At 38.4% G+C, this 21511-nt stretch overlaps 1 protein-coding gene across 4 annotated transcripts in view; it reads right to left on the bottom strand.

The window, feature by feature from the left end:
• Positions 1–2304: 2304 nt before the first annotated feature.
• The window catches only part of evlb (Enah/Vasp-like b), a 49560-nt gene continuing 30353 nt past the window's right edge, over positions 2305–21511 (bottom strand). For 3 of the 4 annotated variants that reach the window (XM_042391484.1, XM_042391481.1, XM_042391485.1), the window contains 12 exons: positions 21027–21195; positions 18477–18654; positions 10977–11043; positions 7010–7077; positions 6612–6862; positions 6346–6443; positions 6099–6138; positions 5703–5754; positions 4912–4969; positions 4761–4821; positions 4385–4442; positions 2305–3358 (listed from right to left, as the gene is read on the bottom strand). In XM_042391484.1, coding sequence (XP_042247418.1) covers positions 3321–3358; positions 4385–4442; positions 4761–4821; positions 4912–4969; positions 5703–5754; positions 6099–6138; positions 6346–6443; positions 6612–6862; positions 7010–7077; positions 10977–11043; positions 18477–18654; positions 21027–21195 — 1138 coding nt within the window. In that variant the 3' untranslated portion in view covers positions 2305–3320. The remainder of the gene's footprint in view (positions 3359–4384; positions 4443–4760; positions 4822–4911; positions 4970–5702; positions 5755–6098; positions 6139–6345; positions 6444–6611; positions 6863–7009; positions 7078–10976; positions 11044–18476; positions 18655–21026; positions 21196–21511) is intronic. The other variant, XM_042391482.1, reaches the window with a different exon arrangement.

The following is a 21511-nucleotide window of genomic DNA, read 5'->3' as shown; positions in this document are numbered from 1 at the left end:
TTTGGGATAATCTGTATATTGGTATAGATTTGGGGGAAAAAACATGGTTATTATTTTGTTTCAAATAAGGTGCTAGAGGTGTCTGAAAATATTGCACAGGTGTTATCCAGTTCATTCAGTTATTGTAACATATAGGGTAAATGTTCCTCTTTGTTTCTTCTGTCACCACACAGATGAAGCATCTTTGTTTGGGACTGCACCTTTAGTCAGACTTTTTTGGTATGACCTTAATCTTTTTTTTTTTAAACAGAACAGTAGATACTCAACTCAAACTCAAAATGGAATTTAATTTGTTTTTTTTTTTTTTAAGTGCCTCTCAAGAAAATGTAAAAAATGTTATTATCTTATTTTTTAATTAGCATAATTCCATATACATGCCACCAAATTTGCAAAACAGAAACCTAACTTTACTATCTTCATGTCCTACTTAAAATCCTACCTGGACACACTAAAATACTGCACAAACTCTAAAGCTGTGAAAAATTTGATTTTGTTTATGTTTGCTTTTTATTTCTTTATTGATGTATTATGATCTGTGCATGACCTCGAGCGCTCATTGCCTTGTTACTGTTGTTGAAATGGTAAATCTGTTGTAAGCTCCATTGTGAAAATAACTTTATAGACATGAAGTTAAGTTACAATTGCCTCCCAAAACACTCATCTGAACATGATCTGCTGATACACTTCATAGTGGTTTAATTACAATAACAGTCAGTGGACTGAACAGCAGATTTAAGTGTTCATTAGTCACAGAGCTGCAGCTATTTTTATCATTAATTTATAAATCCACGCATGGATTATGTTAAATTAATTACTGAATACTTAAGTCTATAAATTGTAAAAAAAAAATAGGCTAGAAAATGTCCATCACAAGTGACTCGAGCCCACAATTATGTGTAGTCCAGAATAACTGGATTTTTGTTTTGTTTTTCAAGCTAGAAAAAATGGTTAATTTTTATGAACTGTGACCTCAAGTATTTAGAATACTTAATATATTCTCTATATTATATATATATATATATATATATATATATATATATATATATATATATATATATATATATATATATATATATATGTATGTATGTATGTATGTATGTATGTATGTATGTATCTATATACTCTATATATAATAAATATACCCTCACTGCATCAGACACTTTAAATCTAGTTTATATACGGATTATACACTGTACAACTCATGTGACATGTTTGTTGGTTTTAGGGTTGCATCCACACTAAATCTGAAAAAAGGCAGAAAACTGCTGCTGCACTGCTGTCTTTTGGGTTCAAGCTTTCCAGCATGATGCACCAGCGGCCGCACCCCGAACAGTGATGTCACAGCAGGTGTTCTGCCTTTGACAGCTGAAGGTAAACACCTGCTGTGACATCACTTATGTGAGTGTGACCTGCATAGAAAACAGTGCGGCAGCAGTTTCCTGCCTTCTGTGAGTCAATGAGGGTTTTGGTGTCAACTCTGCACAGTTCTGTGAATCACATTTTCTTTTTTTTCTTTCAAATCCCAAAGTAATTTCTTGACTTCATGTAGACTAAAGGAGTCTGTTTGAAGCCTGGGGTGTATTATTCTGCCTGGCAAACATTGTACATTCATAGAAAACTGTGGAAATTATGACAATGCCTTAAAATCAGATTCTGTTAGGAAAAAATGAGAGCTAATTTCCATCTTCCTGCCTTCTTGTTCCCACCAGTTGCATCCAGTGGACAGCTAGTGTTGTATTTAGGAAGCTAAAATGCTGGAGTTGAAAAAGTGTGTAGTTTTAGTGAAATTATACATTTATAACTACACTCATTTGATGCAAGAGGCTGCAGCAATTAGGGCCTCAAAGGAATACAACAAACTCTCATGGTTCAATCTATGAATTGGTGTTACAACCAATTTACAAGGAATGTAACATCTACAGTGAATTTAATTCATTAATAGTCAATAAATACATACATGAATTTGTAAAAAAAAAATTGTATAAAATTATTTGATTATTTGTAGTTTTGAATCTATTTATTAAATGTTCAGCAGGGCATGTTAGTGCAACATCATCCTACATTGTGTGCAGTACTTAAATAGCACAATAAGGTTGCACAGAAACTGCTCAGATGTTTCCACTTCTCTGCGCTGCACCAGCTCCGATATCTGGCACCCACTCAATACTAACAGGTTTTGTGTTTGGAAAAAAAAAAAAAAAAAAACTAAACTGAAAGTAAAAATCATAGTCAGGCAAAAAGCCCCAGACATTAAATTAGTACTCAAACAAACACTAAACACACAAAAGGAAAGAGACGGCCTCATTTATCCAAGACATTGTTCACAGTTTTATTTGAATTCATTTTAGTGCGTTTCTTTTTTCTTTTTTTTTGTTGTCAAACCAGGAAGCACTTTGTCATAAAAGGAGAGAATAAAATGAACAATACTTCACCATATCCTTGCAGCCAATAAACATTTTATTAACAACATGATCACAAATACTCTGGTGTATTATTTCTTTTTTTTTTTTTTTGTTTTTTGTTTTTTGTTCATAAGATTGCAATATCCAAAGAAGTTTATTCCACCCTCTGTTTGTAGGTCGAGGCCTGTTTTTTTTTCTGCCATGGCTCCACACATAGCTGTGTTGGCGAAAAGGATAAAAAAAACTTTTTAAAAAAAATGTTCCAGGTCAGATGGTGAGAAAACATTTGGACGTGCTCGCAACTGTATCTATAACAAAACCAAATGAAAACAACCAATATAAAATACAAAAAGCTGACATAAAATGATGTGCAATAATAACAATCAACATTATCATTACTATCATATTCTCATGATCATTTCCTCATTATCACCATCGTACTCACTAGACTATGACTACTCATATTAACATTGACAATCATAAAAATGATAGTAATGATAATGAAAATGATAGTAATAATAAAAAAAAACTTGTGAAAAAAGCAAAACAAATAAAATAAGTTGAATTTTTATCCATTTTCCTTCAGGCCGAGGACAGAGGGGCGAACTGGGCTAACGAACAGACAGAAACGTTAAGAAATCAGAGTAATCAGTGCGAGAGTGTGCCCCATTCACGTCTTTCTCCCCCAAAACAAACAACAAAGCCAAACGTTACACAGACATGTCTGAGGTGTTACAGCAACGTTGCCGCGTTGCTTCAACACCACAGCTGAACAGGATGAGTAGATGTCACAGTTTGGGCCTCCGTTCTTGACTCCCCCTCCTCTTCCTCCTCCTCCTCCTCCTCAGGGCCACAGCAGCTGCTGCAGGGGCGACGGTTCGAAAAAGGTGGTTCATGTCGGGGAGTGGCTCTGAAAGATTATGTCGTGCTAATTCGACTGAGTTCATGTCTAATGGCTGCAACAGAGAGAGAGAGAAGATACACATAGGAACAAAGTTTAGGTTTATAATACAGGTTAGATGGAAAACATGAGAGACAAAGAGTTAAAGAAAACAAGTTTATCAAAATGTGCAGCATCATGTATGAGTTATACATTATTATATTATACATGTTATTATGTGTGTATATTATTATATAGTACTGTATTATGAGTCAACTGTGTCATTATTTTGTGCATAATGTTTAATTATGTGTCTAATGTAAGTGTTACACACTCTATAATGTAATATTTGTTCAATTATCAGGATTATTTTGTAATGTATTATATATTTTATTATAATTTAGTATAAATATGTGTCACAGTCTCTGTCATGTAATAATTTATTCAATAATTTGGATTATTTAGTGGTTTAATATAATTTATTACTATAATATTCTATGAAGATGTTTCTTTTTTTCAACTTATTGTTTGTTTCTTTTAAATCTCCTCATGGCAGTTTATAAAAATGATCTTACAAATACAGTTGCAGAAATGAGACAGTAAACAAACCAACAAATGATGCAAAAAAAAAACCCACAGAGATAAAAAAAAAAATAGAATATATGTATATATACACAATATATTTCTAATGTATGTGTAACAGTCTACAATATTAGGCTATATTTGTTAGTTAGTGTAATAACTTAAGGGCTGAATATTGCATTATCTAGGCCAAATCAGCACATTCTAATCAGATCTATTCAGCATCAATTACATTATAAGTGCAACAACTGTCTCTACAACATCCTGTTTGTCTACTGTATACAGTATATTGTAGGTTTTAATGTTGGAACATTTTAAGTGCTCAGTTGTCTGGGATTATAGTGCAACCTAGTGGTCACAACTCTACATAACTACCTCACTCCTATCATTCCACTTGATAGATTTCCAATTAAATATGCCTTTTTAGCATAAATTAGGAAAGAGACCATGTTCCTGTATATGTGGATTATTATCCCTCTTTAGTGTTTTTTTTTTTTTGAAAAGAAAAAATCAAACATACCATCAATGATTTCATCCTTCACTTTGTGCAATTCACGGAACACTTCTTCCAAGATTTCCTGATGTGGCACAAACAATTTGATAAAATAAGTTGATAATACACCACACATTTATTTATTAACTATATAAAACTTTGTATACAGGAAGCAAATGTTTAGAGCAAAAAAAAAATGGAATCAGTTTTTTCCATCCTTTTTAGCTTTTGGAAAACAAGCTATTTTTGGATGGGAAACATTTTTGGACAGGAAAGCGGTGACATGCCAAAACACAAGATTAAAAAGCGTACAAGCCTCATCCAAATGTTGGCTGGTGCTTAGTGTTAATTTCATATTCTGGCTTTGAATCAGTGTGCAGTCATTACAGTGTCTTTCCTTTACCTGTTTCATTCTATCAAGGTCTAACGAGTCTGTGTCACCGCCGCTCCCAACAGGCCGTACCCTGCATAATAAAAAAAAAAAACTCTCTGTGAGATTCTGTCGTTCTGCTTCACAGGCATATCCAACAAGCTGCGGTGCTTCCAAATCTCACCTTGAAACCATTGATCTGTCTGCAGAGTTAGCTCTGTCCCACGGCTTCTTTGCACCATCTAGATGACAAAGGAGAAGGGTTAGACAGAACAACCGGCGGGGATTTACTGACACTTCTCAGACGAGTAGATTCTCAGACAGATAGATGTACAGAGGGAAATACCAACAGACAGACACTCAGACAAAAAAATGGAGGTAATACATTGACTGAAAGGGCAAGAACAGGGCTCAGTAAAAGCAGGTGAGAGTTTGTTACTCTGCTACAGATACTCCAACACTGTTCAGTCATCATGATCATCACTAGGATCATAATTACTCCTTTTTTCCCCCCTTATATCCTGACTTGTCTTATTGATTTCTTACTTTTTCCAGAGTTACTTTCACATTTTAATTGCATTTTAGATGCATTTTAAAAATCACTGATATATTCTTCTGTGTATGATCTTCATCGTCCTTACTCTTTGACTGTCAGGCTTCTACGGGAATATTTATGGATTAAACAATCTAGTTTCAACTGAATATTTCATTATATAAAGGAGCATCATCAACCTTATCCTCTAATGACCAACCTCCTTGAATACATGCAGTACATAGATGAAGACTTCATGCCGGATGGTTGTGAATGATTCTTATATAATCCAGCCCCAGTTTGCTGGGTTAAGCACATAAATTGTGTATTGGATGTGTTTCTTTGTGCCTGCAGTTGGTTTTATTATTTATTATGTTTGACTTTTCTGAGACTAAGAGGAGATAAACAAACTGTAGATGGTTTACTGTGCTCAGTTTTCCCACCTGTGGCGTTCTGTCCACCCCGGGTGCTGGGTGACGGAGAATTTGGGTCATCCTACAAGAAGACACAAGGATCGGTAAGCATAACTACCAACAGTACCATCATCATCATCATCATCATCATCATCTAAGACTAACATTTTCAGATTTATTAATCTCAAATGCAAAAAAACCCAGTACAGACTCATTTTATCTGATTCCTTTCTTTGTAATTTTTCCCTCATTGTCATAATCATTCATCTTTTCATCACCATTAATTAAAATTAAGACACAAAGTAAAAATGATCATTGCAGTATTATGCTCACCTAATTACATCAAACATTATTATGATCCCTACTTCAATCATCATCCTAATTATGATAGTAATTCAAAGTGTCTTCATGAACCGTCTCACTCACATTTTGGCTGTCCTCTGGCTTCTCTGAAGCTGCTTTCCTTCTGGGAGCAAGAAGAAGCCTCAAGTAAGAACAAGGCACTTCAACTAAATCCTGCATGTCAATAGTCTAGTGTAATAATAATAATAAACACTCATGATTGACACTGAAACACACATTGATTAAAGGCTTCAGTGAACAATTATAATTCTAATGAGGTAGCAGGATGTCAAATTGATTTTTGTGGATTTCCTGAACTCATTGCTCTGACCTTCGCGCCAACAGAGCGTTCATCTCCTCCATCAGCCCTCCGCTCCCTCCACTCGTTCGGTTGGCATCGTTTTTGGCGCTTGAAGAGCTGTCCTCAGGCTGAGGAGAGGAGAAAGTTACGTGTCACCTTCTGATATGGATATGTACAAATAAGAAACTTTTCAAGTATGTCAGTCAGGTTTGGCAGAGATAATCCAGTTATATCTTGCATGACTTGGAGAAATTTCATCAAAACATCAAAGCCACAAGGATAAGTTGGTGTCTCACTCTTTGAACGCGGCGCAGTTTGGCCCCGGCGATCATAGCGGCGAGTCCCGTCTGGGCTGGGGGCTCATCCCCGTGACTCCCTCCACCCATGGGCAATGGAGGAGGGAGAGGAGGCTGGGGTGCCCCTGCTGAAGGCGGAGGAGGTCCTGGTGGTGGTGGAGGGGGAGGAGGTCCACCACCCATGTTCATTGGAGGAGGTATGACTGGAGGGGCCACGGAGAGCACAGCAGGGTGGCCTTGGAAAGGAGAACCTGCAGAGAGTTTGAGACCAGTGAAGATGGAGGACAATCAGTGTGGTCAATTCATATGTAGCTATAACTGTAGGAGTATTTGGGCTCTGATGTACTTAAATGATTGAATGAAGACATATTTTACTGAGACCTGTGTTCTTAGAGTACCTGAGTTGGAGGACCGTCGCTCCCGCTCCATGTGTGCCTGCATCTGCTGCTGCTGCTCCATCATCTGCCTACAGGGACACGAAGGAAACACAGCTGGTCACTTGATATCACAACTGTCATGTCCGCGATTCTGTCATCTTACTCTCCTACGGGAACAATGCAGCCATCTTCATGTCACAGTGGCAGCCGGAGAAAAAAGTCCTCCTGGCTTACAGCTGCTCCAGGAATCTTCAACCATCAGCAGGCCAAAAGAGTAGTGGCAAGTAAAATCTTCCAACCCAGTAATTAACGGATCTGTTGTGACCAAACAGTACTAAATATAGTAAGGATAAAAGCTTGAAGAATGTAATTTGTAGTCTATTCCTTTCTTTTCCATTCTTTTAGGTTTTTTTTTAAACAAATAGTAGAGGAAAAATTACAAAAAGACTTCTGCTCGTAGGTCTTCAGCTGCGTCTCAGTTTTCAAATTCTTTTGGCTTAAATCATGTCTACACGTTTAATGAATTTATGAATTAGGAATTTAATTGCACTACATATTCTCATTACTTTCTCAAGCCGTTTTTCAAAGAAATGTGTTAAAAGCAGCATTTATTGTTTTTTTTGGCCACACAGCATTAACATATTATCACTTTAGTTAATCTGATGTTAGCAAACAGTTGCACATTAGCACATCCAGCAGACAAGAAGCAACATCCGCATTCATCTGGATTCATGTTTGTGTCCACCTGACAAATGTAAGTCCAATATTCTCTGTAATATTAATTCTCCTTTAAGCTCTGGTTTGGTCTCCACCAACTCCATCTGGCCTTTTTGCTGCTAAATGCGCTACTAAGTTCACCAACTAGTTGCTAACTTTGTCTGTCTGTTGTTTGGTGCTGGGCGGGTGGCGTACAGTATATCTATCTGTGCTTTTTTTTGCATAAAACAGCTGCCTGCTGTGTCTGGATGCTGATGAGACCAGTGAGAGTGAACTAAAACAGTAAAGTTGTGGGCCGTAAAACCAAAACAATGAGCTAAAAGATGCTAAAACACTCTATAGAGCTGAAGGAAACTGCAGAGTCAGGTGGCATTACTCTATTAGTTCTTCATTACGAGCGACACCTTTCATATTACGGATGTGTCAGATGGTGTCAGAAAAAAATTGACAATTCTTTGTTAGAGAGTTTCTGCTGTTTGGTGGCATCATTAGTTTCATCTACTTATCTCTGGTGTGTAGAGAGATCTCCATTAATTTGTTTGTGCAAATTTGGTTCTTAATAACAGCAGATATGATCTTTTCTCTGTTGCTGTCATCATACTGAAGGCATTTTTAATCTGAGTAGCTTGTAGACTTATGTGACTTGAAGCCATCTCCCTATCTATAATATAATGTTTTGGCCTTGCTGCACAGTTTCATCTGAACCATTACAGTATGAAACAAACATCTTTCTCTTCGTCTATCCAAACCCACGTCACTCTCCGTCCTTCATGTCTGTCCATTTCCAATTTCCCCCTTGCAAACCCCGGTCAGACCTTCCTCATTCTCCCTCACATCTCTTGTCTTTGATGTGAGAAGCATATGTATGTCACGACTCAGGAGAGGCAGAAAGGAGACAGCTCACAGAGAGGAAGTGGAATTTTCCAGCTGTGTGTTGGAGAGGAGATCTGCTGAGCCAGCAACCTCCCCGATGTGACAGCAGCGCACGCTGCAGGAGAAGAGCTGCTGAGCAATAGTGCCTCACTACCACTGGAGAGACCTCAGTCAAATTAATTTGCATCCGCTGACACACAGACACAAACCCCAAACCCACACGTATAAACACAATCTCCCCTCACAATCACAGCTGTAATCCTTTGTGCCAGAGGTAGAGTTTAGCAGACATGGGATCAGATAGAGACTTAACTCCCATCATATTTGTTCTCTTAAGCCCTGGCATTTGGCATTTGGATGAACGAATAGGAGGAGCAGAAATAGGTTTAAAAACAGCAACAAAGACCTAGTTGTTGGAAGACAAGGAAAGAGAGAGGAATATTAGCCACAGTGGAAGAAATGCAAGCCGCTTCGTGAGCCATGGAAACTGCCTCAAGCATCATTTTGAATACTGCTCATCCATTATTTTGGATTCCTTAATCTGCCACTAAGATTCAGAGAGAACTTCATGTGTTTTAGCCACTTTTAAAGCTCACTGTCTTTATCTGACTGTCGTCCATGAGAGTCAGTACTGTGAGGGAGACTGAGGGTATTATGTGGGGAAGAGGGATGAAAGAGAACTGAGGGCAGCTGTCTGCTTATCTCAGCTGCTAGAGTTCATATTCTCACTGCGTGACAGGTTGTCAGACACAAAGGACTGCATTTACTACTCTAATCCTAACCACTGCGCCGTTTGGACTTTTCACTTAAAGAGCAAATTTCAGTTTTTACAAAAGTTATACTTATATCTTGTGTGAAAATGACCATGTGAAAAGTTAATGCAGGATTTAATATGTTTTACAAGACATAAGGGCACATATTCAGAGGAAAAAGTGGCCGTTTTGAGCAAAGCTCCTAAAAACGCTTTTTTTTCGAACATTGCGTCATATGACGTAACGATAGGGAGTCAGTCTCCTCAGCTCTGCCTCGGCTTAGTGCACAGTCATAGGTGGTAGTGAGTCTGAGCGGTCGTGGTATAGTGAGTTGGTCTGTTTTCAGTAGTTTAAGATTGCATTTATTTATCATCATCATGCTAAATTATTCGTTCATCCACTGGTTTGGAGATAATCCAGTAAAATGTCCTGAACAAAAGCCACCATACCTTCACTGAAATACAAGAAGTCTCACCAGTAAACATTTAAGAAGACAGATGGTAAATGTCACAACACAGGTGTGAGGCTCTAAATATAGCCAAAAATGTTTTTTTAAACTCCTTTAAAAGTCTTTGGAGTGTCACTCTTTGTTGCATTGCTTATCTCCAGAAAGTGCTCCTCTCTCATCTCTTATTTAAAGGCCCTGAAAACTTATTTTCTCAATGAGTGTCTTATTAAAAGTGATGGGATCTTACATGAATACACAGTTTTCTGCCACAGTTTTAACAGTTTCGGTAATTTTTCAAGAGGCTTTTGTATTTGTGCTTTTGTCTGTGCTCTTGTCACTGATTTAAGTGGACAGAGGGCTCACTTGGAAAAATGGGATGTCGCACAGTTCAGTGCCTCAATCAGGACTGAGATGCAGCAGGCAGCTGTTTTCAGTGAAAAAGCTCTAAAAACCCACTCTACACTACCTACGCAAACGGGAGACCGACAAAGTAAGTGACTTGCCTGTGAACATAGTGTTGCATTTAGCAGCTAAAGAGCCAGATGTTATCTCAGGAGTTGGTGGAGACCAAAACAGAGATAAAAGGAGAGTGAATATTAGACTTAAATTCATCAGGTGGCCAGAAAGACATTTCTGCTGGATGTGTAAATTAGCGACTGTTTGCTAACATGTTCACCATATCAGTTTAAAAGGTGATAATATGTCTCTAAATGTCCAAATGAATGTTGGTTTAATGTTACAGAGAAATACCTAAAGCTACAGTATGTGAGTTTTTTCTCTTTTTTTTTTTTTTTTAATTGAAATATGCTCCAAAGCATATGTTATTGTGGAGCGGTGTTGTCCAGGACTTCTGTGACCCAGGCTCATTGAACAGCGTGGCAGCAGTGCAGAGATGTTCTCATCTCAAGTTTTTAAGTGAGCCTCACCCTTCTAACCAATCAGAGGAGGTCAAAGTCTGGGGTGGGAGCTCACAGCTGTCAATCAATACAAACTCCTCTCCAGTCCCAGAGGAGAAATCAATACATTGGATGTCCACGACCACGAGGATACAGGTGAAGGGCTGGGTGACGGAGCAGGGAGAGGGAGAGTCTCATGCTAGCTCTAGCTTGATTTCTAGAATTTGCATTTTGTAGCTCTGAGATATGAAGCCGAGTTTTCTCTAAACATGATTTTTTAAATTATTTCAGCAAACTTTTACCTTGCTCTCTGAGCTTCTATCTCATCTGAAGTTGGTCCGTTCTGGACTTGGCGCTGGACAGCTGGACCTAAAAATGCAAATGAAAGCAGGGAGACAGAAAGAGACACAGATTAAATGAAGTTGACCTGAATAATCCATTACAAGCACTGTAATGTTAATTAAAATTAGCACCAGTCAAGACAATTAACTACCGAATGAGAGGGAATTAAACAGCAGTTGATCATTATGTGCTCTTTCTTCTGTACTGAGTAATGCGAAATGAAAAGCATATTAATCCCTCACTCAAGGTAAAGGGACATAAATTGATTCATCCACTTGTACTGTTGAAGGCGAGCAGAACATAATCCAAAGTGTGTCTGCACATGTCGACGGAGCTGCTTGGCCCTGCTGTCACACTGTCTGTTACCTACAATGCTCTATTAGATATACACAATGCTTTATTTGATTATTAATACTAAGGGTTATTTGAAACTAAATGTCTCTGTATATCTTGAAATGCAAGTTGCTGGTGGGTCAAATGTTAGGGGGAAGTAAAGCCAGAGCAGGCAAATGAAGTCTGGTGTGTGTTTAAGCTGCTATTTTCGAACAGACAGCCCTGAATTGGAAACAGAGGAAGTTTGTCTGCAGTGCAGCCTCACAGGTGACAGGAGACATCTGAGTTTGACCATCATTTCAGCATGCCCTTTATCAATCAAATCAATCAAACTTTATTTGTGTAGCACCTTTCATATAGGTAAGTGCAATTCAAAGTGCTTTTTAGGTTACTGACGAACTCATAATAAAAAAAACAACAAACAAAGATAATGACACACAAAACAGTTAAGAGGAAATAAAACATTTTAAAACATCAATACAGCAAAATAAGAAATTAAATAAGATAAATGATGGCCCTAAAACATTCTCATCAAAAGCCAGGCTAAAGAGGTTGTTTTTTAAGTTTATGTTTAGAGATAAACACTTTCAGCTGCTCACAGATCCTCAGACAGACTGTACCAACTGTTCAGAGCATAAAAACTAAAAGCTGCCTCATCAAAAGTTTTTGTTCTGCACTTTGGATCAACTAAAAGACTCGTGCCAGAGGACCTGAGGGGCCGTCCTGGTTTATACATTGCAAGCAGGTCTGGTGCAGTGTGCTTGCGGTGAAGCACTGACTGAAATCTTAATTTTTTTTTAAAGAACGCTGCATCATCCCTCCTAATTTCAACTCAATCGCATGGGACAGTTCTGTGTTAAAAGATGTGAAATCAGTGTATCGGATGCACAGACATCGCAGGAGAGGAGGCTCATAATCAAAGATGTGCAACTCTCTCTAGTATCCCCCCCCCGTCTTGCTTATGATGTGACAAGAGCTACAAGGCACTTGCGATGTAATCCATTTAACACCGTGAATGAGATCTGCAGATGGAGAGACGGATAGGAAATGTAATTAATTTAAGACATGATAAGATGAGGACAAGAGGACGTCAACCCAGGGAGTACAATCAAATCAGAGGGAATCACCAGCTTTCAGTGAAACTTTCTTCATCACTTAACTCTTCTGGGACATTAATCTTCATTGTTCTTCCTGGGAACAACGTTAGAGGAAAGGTTCATGATTTACGCACACATTTGTAACTTGGCACCAGGGTCTTTTTAAGAGTTGAAAAATTAAACGAAACCATCAACCTTCTAAAAGTAGCTCAGTCACTTATTCTTTTTGACACGGTTTATGGAAGTGAATGAGAAGCCCTGCAGCGGTAAGAGTTTTACTTCATGCTGATTTATGATTGCTCCGCTATTAAATGCTAATGGGAAGTTGTCATCAGTCTCTACAAAAACAACACTTGCATCCTTTAATGAGGCTTGAACAGAGATAATTTGGGTCAACATCCAAAAGGTTCTTACATAACAGTTTTATAGAGTAGCTCAGTGCAGTCAGGCCCTTTTCAGGGTCAATACTCACTGACGATACTCTCCACTGCTCACATCTCTAATGGAAGTGACTCTCTGGCGAGCCGACGGTGCTAATGGCCGCCATTGATCAAGTAACAGAAACCCCAAAATAACACAGGACTACAAAAGACCTGACTCATGCCTCCCATTTGATACCTCGCCCTACACACACACACACACACACACACACACACACACACACACACACACACACACACACACTGTTTAACCACAGACAAGCCAACAAATTACAACTTTGTTTCCCCTAAATGACACATAAATACATCAGGGCTGCACTTAATGATTATTTTCATTATCAATCCAATTACTGTTTACTTTTTCAGCCTTTACCAAAATTTTTTCCACTCAATAGAATATTTTTAATTTACATTTTTTATGTCAACTCATATCTTTAGTATACTTTTACAGTACAAAATGTTACAAATACAGTTTCATAATGAGTTTACCCATGAATAGTAGTTTTAACCATGTTTGTACATGTGCACATAGGAAGCCCAACACTATGTTGCTTTTACTTAGACTTTGTCACTTTAAAATAGTAAAACTATTGGAGAAGTTTAGTCCCTGTATTTGTTCATTTTACAGTTGATTTAAGGCCAATTAGGGTTCTGATATCCCCCAAGCAGACCTTCTTGAAACCCAAAAAGCATGTATAATGTGTTGGTCATGTCAGCCATGCTGCATGTTTTACTCTGTCACTTGGCAACGTGTATGTCAGAACTTGACATTACCGATTCATTGAAGTCTACTCAGTAACTAGGCCAAATTCAAACTTTAAAATAGTGTATTTTTTATTGGCTAAGAGCAATGAGAATTGGATGATAATGGATGTTGGCTTTGTTAAACGTTTAATCAATAAAATGTCAGTGGGGAATGTCCATCACAAGTTCTCCTCCATCATCAACAGTTCAAGGGAACTTTTATGTATAAGGAATCAGCAATTGTTGCCACTGGAATATAGTCTTTGCTTGATAAACTACTTTCAATCAACTACTAATTGATTATCATAATTATTTTTTTCTGTATATCAATTAAACTGATTATTTCAGCGTTATATACCTACATGCAGCATACATGGACACATCAAACTCCAGGATTCAATAAAGACAAAACTCTGACACAAGATTCAATCCAGTTCTTGCTGTATGTATGTTGCACTGTTATTCCACCACTAAGAATTAAAAGGTTGTTTGCTATTAAAAAACATTTTTGTAAACTCTATCAAATCAGCCTTTTCACAAAGTCACAAAGTCACAAAGATCATATCTAATCTGAGTCCTAAAAAGTAGCTTGATATATTGAAAGGGCTATGTTTTACTCTTCGAGCATAGTACCAGTATGTTAACATTACATTTACTCATTACTCACTCTTTAACTGCTGTTATGGAGCACCAATAACAGGATAAAGTTGGGTTAATTTACATTATTTAGTAAATGATTGTTGACTTTAAAGTGAATTTGGCCTTCGCTTATTAAAATCATACCAGCTGATGGCAGCACTAACTGCCAGTTAGTGTAAGCAAGTCACACACTTGTAGGGATAGACACAGCAACTTTGAACATGGTATAATTACACACACACACACTTAAAATTGTAATTGTCATGCAGAAGTTGAGACACACACAGACACACAGAGCTCTGCTACCTACATGACATGCTGAAGAAGAGGAACCGGCTGTAGCAAACACAAAGACACTGACAAATCCACTCCCCGCTGACCATCTCTCGCCTTCACCTGCCCTTCCTCCTCCACCTCCTCCATCACCTAAATCTCTCTCTCCTCACCTGCTTCCCTCTTCCCTCCATCCCCTCCTCCACACCCAGCCACAGACAGTATCATCTGTCATCTCCTTGTAACGCACACCTCCAGGCAGCAGCAGCAGCGCAGCGAGCATCACCGGTTCATGTTTCAAAAGGTCAGGTTTGTCTTTAGGCTGCGCAGTCTAATGCCACTTACACACACACACATCATATTAAAGCGAGCTGATCCACATCCCTAGTTCATACTGAGACTCACGTAAGAGGATTGTCCGATGAGCTGTCAAATGAAGATGTCACTCAAGAAAATGGATGTGTTTTATTCACTGAGCAGTTGGCATTTGACATGGCAGCCAAAGGTCGAGCACTTTTGACTAGAACATCCACAGAATAGGTTTGTAGCTAAAGCTCATTCTTATTCTCAATTCAGCTAAAACTACTTCTTTCAAGGTCAAGAATGAATATTCAATCTCAACCTTTAAGCCTACACAGACAAATGGACAAATGTCCTTTTTTTTTTTTCGTTAGAAACATCTACCATCAAACAACAACTGGGCTAACTGCAACAGGTGAGGAAGATTGTGTCCTACGGTCGAAAGCTCCAGAACAGCTACTGGATCTTGTAGTGAGATTTTTGTAAACTACTGTTACCAAGGTCAAAAATCAACTTTCACTCTCGATCTATAAATTGTTTCCACAGTTAGTCATCAAATCATTTACTCTATAAAATGCCAAAACTCGTGTATGACATCCTGTATGTCCATCATTACAGTAGTTACAAAAATACAAATATATCTCTTAAAACTACTTGTTTAGCCTGATCAACTGATCTCCAAATATTTAATACAGAATGATATGAAATAACCTTTTGTGAAGCTGTAACTAATACAATGTTGGTATATTGACTCCTTGGTCTCCTTGACTCTTGGTCCTAAAAACTTGAAACAGTACATTTTTTCTTCATCAACTGATCGTCAAACATTGATCAGCTAACTACTGACATTGGTCTTATTCTTAATCTCAAGTCAGACTGATTTTCAGGGTTGACATATCCAGCCTTTTTACACTCACAGTTCTGCAGTGTCTGCAGTCACCCAGTATCAAAACAAGTATGGGAAATGTAATAATTCTTTGAGTTTGTAGCCCTTCTCCTGCATTATACTGCTCATGATGTATTCACTTTATCTCCCAATTTAAGAGCAATAGAGAGGAATAAAGGTCAGGGTTTGACCTCCTTACCACTAGAGGGGGTAGGCACACCTGCTTAGAGTGGAGGAAAAATCACACAGGAGCCTGATCTTTGCTTTACAAGGTGTGAATGTGTCTTATATAATCAGCTGGAGGGAAGGGAAGTGCTGAAATCAGATGCTTTGCCATGTATGATAGAAAAAATATGTGCACCCGTGAATGTGCGTGATAGTGTTATTGCCCCTAAGCACACTGAATATACCTCTTCATGCTGCTGTATTCTAGTGAGCTGGCTTACATAAAAGCTATCAGTCTATCTGTCGAGTGTGTGTACCCCTCGCTTGTGTATTTGTGCACTTGTGTTTGTCACTTGAGCCTCTTTGTTCTCTGTCCCGTGTTATTAGGCAGATGAAAAGATGTGCTCTCTAGCACGGGACCCAGGGGAGATCCTCTCAATGACTCATTCTAATTAAGAGGCTGGAGGGGACTGCAGGGGAAGACACGCTGCTGCTGTTGCTGCTGCTGCTGCTGCTGGAGTAACGACTGGCAAGCTGTGATCCTCTGTCTGTCTGTCAGTCTCTCATTCTATCACCTCCAATTTATATTTGTCTGTCCCTCTCATTTTCTCACACACACACAGCTCTAGAGGATATGATTGCTTGTCATGTATGTGTATAATTCACAGCTGAAAGAAGTCTTTAAATAGACCTTTTTCACAGCAGGCACTTGTCATCATAGCGGGAAAAACACAGGTGGAACTAATAACATTAACGATGGCTCCGTCCGATTGATGTGTCCCAGGGTGTCATACCAGCAAACCAGCAAGCACAGCGTAACATAACTGTTATTAATGTCATAAATTACAACTGTGTTCTTCCCCGCAGTGACATGTCGAAATGTCTGCTGGAAATAAGTTTATCCTCTAAGATGTGAGGATCTTAACCGAGGATCAATACCAATTGCACCTACAATTATCATGCTTGTATGTACATCATACATGTATCTCAGCATCTGCATTCAGTTATCGTTTTCCAAGGATGCTGTGTTATTATTTCACCAAAGTGACCAACAGAGGAGAGTACTGTAGGTGTCACCATTACATAAGCTGCAGTAAATATAAAACTTATCTTTAATTTCCCCTATCTAGCATTCATAAGCATAATGTAGTACAATAATATAGTTACAAGCATATATAAACTTACTTTCTGGAATTATAATCTCTCCTATATAGACATATTTTGTATTATTACAACTGTGTTTTACTATATTGTCTATCATGGTCTGTTTATATACCAGCATCCACTTGTGGGAGCCCACAGGAGGAGTTAAATACATTCATAAACACTTATATCTGCTTAAAACTACATTATAGTGTGTTATAAACCATTTAATTGGTATATAGCAAAAAGTATTTGTTAAGAAATATAATAGATTTAAAAACAACTATATTATCTGTAACTTACTTTACAGTGTGAATGTGCAAATTAATTCAGATTTATTATTGTTTTTATTTTTAACTTTCAATTGCTCTGTTGGTTTGTATATAAGCATTTTATTGTGTTGGTTGTTACAGTTAGATTACAGTTACAGAGAAGCACACTGCTGCTGATTTTTTTGTTCAGCCTCGGATTCAGATTCATGCTCTAAAAATCAAATTTGTTTGAATTCAATGCACTTATGTACCTGAGTGCTCATCTGTACAGTAGCACACTTTACCGCATAGTTAGACTTTTGGGCTGTTCCTTATTTTAGTCGTTGTTATTACATATTTTTCCATTTTCAAATTATATACCTGCCTTGATTTCTGTCAGACTGCTATTACAACTTCTAATGATAATATTTAATCATCATCCTCAAGATATTTTAATGCTAAACACCTACACACTATAAAAACACACTGTCTGTCTAAGGTTATGTGCAAACTCTCTACAAGCCACAGCCACATTTTGCTACAGTAAACTTTTACCACTTCCGTTGCTTTATGGCAACGGAATAAATACTTGATTGCAGTAGGATGATGAAAAATATATTTATTTGAACTTAAGGCAGATACTTCACATAGATGGAGGATGGAGTGAGGGAACTGTTAGCTGCTCTAGCAGACGAGATGTGTGACAGAGCACCAGCAGTCTAAATTACTCATTAGTGGCTTCCTGCTGCTCTCTAAATTTCTGTATTTATTATTGATATGGACTATATTAATATTTGGCTATATTCATAAATTACAGCATCAAGAATATGGGTCTGACTGCAAACCTTTATTTGTCTCTTACTTACTATCTTCATACAGGCCAGCTCACCTGCCCTAAAAATGACCTTCATCAGGATGATGACAAGCATTTTATATGCTGACATATAGTTTGCCCAAATCAATCTGCCATGTTTTGCAAGTTCAGTCTGGTTTTTGAATTAACCACATGAGCCTGTAAATCCCATCTCATCCTCTGGAAAGAAGGTAAGGTGCAGCTGCAGGTCAGGTAGGTAATGACCACTTCATTAAAATAAGGAAATCCTCTAAAATAGGCTTCCAAAACATTTTTCCATGTGTGCTCCCTTGTGTAGAAATTGTGTGTGTGTGATGCAATGAAGGGAAAGCTCACCTCCATCCTGAGCGCTGAGGACGTTGAGGGCAAAGAGCATGGCGTTGGAGAAGGTGGTGGCCTCCTCCTTGCTGGCGAAGTTGAGGCCATAGACCTGCCTGGCGTCCCGCCACTGGTGGAAAGTCGGGGTGGCCTGGTTGTACTTGAGGCCCTTAACTATGGAGTAGTTGATAACCACCTGTGAGAGAGGAGGAGGAGAGCAGATAAAAGATGAGGTTATGTAAAAAAAAACACAGTGGATCTCTCGTTTTAAACACCCATTCTTTATCCGAAAGATGATATATGTACAACCACAGATGGCAGGGAAGGGAGATAAATACAACATAATCGCTATTCTCATAAATCCGTTATGTTATTGCCTGAAAAATGGGTCCCACTGTAAATAATAACAATACATTTTATTTATAAGTGCCTTTCAAGTCACCCAAGGACGCTTCACAAATACTAATAAGACAGTCAATACATAATAAAAGATAAGAGCAATGACAGCAATGAAATATATATACAGATAAAAGAATATGTCCAGGAAAGGCCGATCTAAACAGGTGAGTTTTCATTTGCGACTTAAGAGAAACAACAGATGTGCACTGGCGCGCGGACCCTGAGGGAGAGCATTCCAGAGGTTAGGGCCAGCTACACTGAAGGTCTGTCACTCATAGTGCAGAGCCTGGAAGGGGGGAGTGGAGAGTAGATGGACATCAGAGGAAGGTAGCGAGCTAGTAGGTGTGTAGGGATGGATAGGTAAGGAGGTGCCAAGCCATGGAGAGATTTGTAAAAAAAAAGAAAAAGTACTTTAAAACAAATGTGGCATTTAAATGGGAGCCTGTACAGTTGCTGAAGGGAAGAGGAGGTTATGTACTCCCAGGACCACGTGTGGCAGAGAACTCGTGGAGCCGAATTCTGGACATACTGTAGTCTATTTAGCCCCCGAGTGGGTACACCAAAGAGAAAGGCATTACAGTAATTGAGTCGTGATGTAATAAAGGCTTGAATGAGAGTCTGGAAATGTTCTTCAGATGGAAGAAGGCCACTTTGGTGATGTTTCTGATGTGTGTGTATGTGTCAAAACACCAAGATTTTTGACCTCAGCAACAGAGGATGTAATGAAACCAGGGATGGCCAAGTTTAGATGAGACACTTTGTGAAGTGTGGCTGGGGAGGCAATGAGTATAGCCTCGGATTTATCCTGGTTAAGTTTGAGGTAGTTGCACATCATCCAAGCATTGATGTCATATAAGCAGCCTGTCAGGTTGCCCTGGGGGACACCATGGGAAAGGGGGGATGTGGGAGACCTAAAGCTGGTAATGGAAAGAAAACTGTTTTCTAGCTATGAGGTAGGACTTGAACCGTGATAATGGAGTGCCAGTGACACCAAGTAGAGTTTCAAACCAGCTAATTGATTATGACAGACTGTATCAAAAGCAGCAGTGAGATCTAACAGGATGTTGAGGTAACCAGAGTCCGCAGCTACAAGCAGGTCATTTGTAACTTTGTTGAGGACAGTCTTGGTACTGTGTTTTGTTCTGAACCCAGACTGAAACTCTTCCCACAAGTTGTTGTTGGACATATGAACCTGGAGCTGGCTGGTTCAAGGAGTTTGGCAAGAAATGGGAGACTGGAGATACGTCTGTAGTTCTCATAGTCCACCAGGTTGTTGTTTTTTTTAATAGAAAATATGAAATAGACACATGTTTGCAACAAACAAACACTGTTATGAAAATGGTCATGATTTTTTTTTAGCTATTCATCGACATCATCATATATGGGTAAAACACTTTAAAGCAAAATTAGATATGGTCACACAAAGAAAATTTACAGTCTGCTGCTGGAAAATGTTTAAATATTTAAATACACTTATTTTACATTTTTCCACTTGAGGTGAATGTGCCAGAATGTTCCATATTTATTTTTTTATTTAAATACTTTATTGTAAAAAGAAACTGAAGTTATTTTTTTTATTTAGGTTGGATTGTGGGAGTATGTGCTCTGTATTTTTCATTTCATTCTACTTAGGTTTTAGGCTTTTTTAAAGGTAACAGTTAACTGAGCAAAGTTCTGGTTGTTATAATAATATTTTGCTTTCAAAATGTGTCCAACTCTGTTTCATTGAAAAACCTCATATCAAATAACTTTGACAAATGTAAGTGGTAAATGCGAGTGAGATGTGCTTTCAATTTGATGTGCTTTTATAGACTTTTTAATACCATTTTCATCTTTGATGTTGTCCAATTCTCTTATTGATTCCTTTTGTGTCTGATCCTGTTTTTTTAAAGAGATTTTTTTTTAAATCCTGTTGCTGTGTGTTTTATATCCCACTGCTTCTGTGTCTATAACCACAAACTATGCATTCATTGCTCACATGCACCAGTTTCTGTTTTAAACCACCATGTCTCCTATTAAACTCTCCTTCAGTGATGACAGCAATTTTGCCTTGCATGTTACTTAAAATGAAAACTCACAATCACAATCACGCTATCTAAAATAGCCACAATGTCCTGTATGTTAAAATCCTTTTTCCTCACACTGCAGCCTGCGTGTCGAGGCCGTTACCTGCTGGTCCTGCAGTTTGACGCCCACCACTCTGAAGGTGTTGTTGGCAGTGTTGTGGTAGATGTTGATGCGGCTGAATCCCTGCTGTCCAGGCTTGATGGGCACCCACTTCTTACTGGTGTCATCGTAGACCATGACCGAGGCCCGCGCCTGGCAGATACTCTGCTCGCTGGGAGTGAAACAGAGGGACAAAGATGAGGAAGAGAGAGTTAATTATGTGCAGACTGTGTAGAATTCAGTTCAACAGTGAATCAGTGTTCATTCAAGAAACAACTGACTTAAGGAAATATCCAGCCTTGAATATTCTTACTGTTTGATACTATTAATTTATAATGTTGAACATGTTTCACAAGCTACCTCATGATATCATCCATTTTTCATCAACCTGCCTCGTCGGGGTCAAAGACACTTTGTAATTTCCCACATCAGCACAGTGTAGAGGGAAAAAAAACACGTTTCATACAGATTTCTGCTACAGGAATGAT

Source organism: Thunnus maccoyii, chromosome 17 (genome assembly GCF_910596095.1).
Source record: "Thunnus maccoyii chromosome 17, fThuMac1.1, whole genome shotgun sequence".
NCBI lineage: Eukaryota > Metazoa > Chordata > Actinopteri > Scombriformes > Scombridae > Thunnus > Thunnus maccoyii.
The sequence above is the reverse complement of the archived record's forward strand: the minus strand, read 5'-3'. Positions and strand labels throughout refer to the sequence as shown.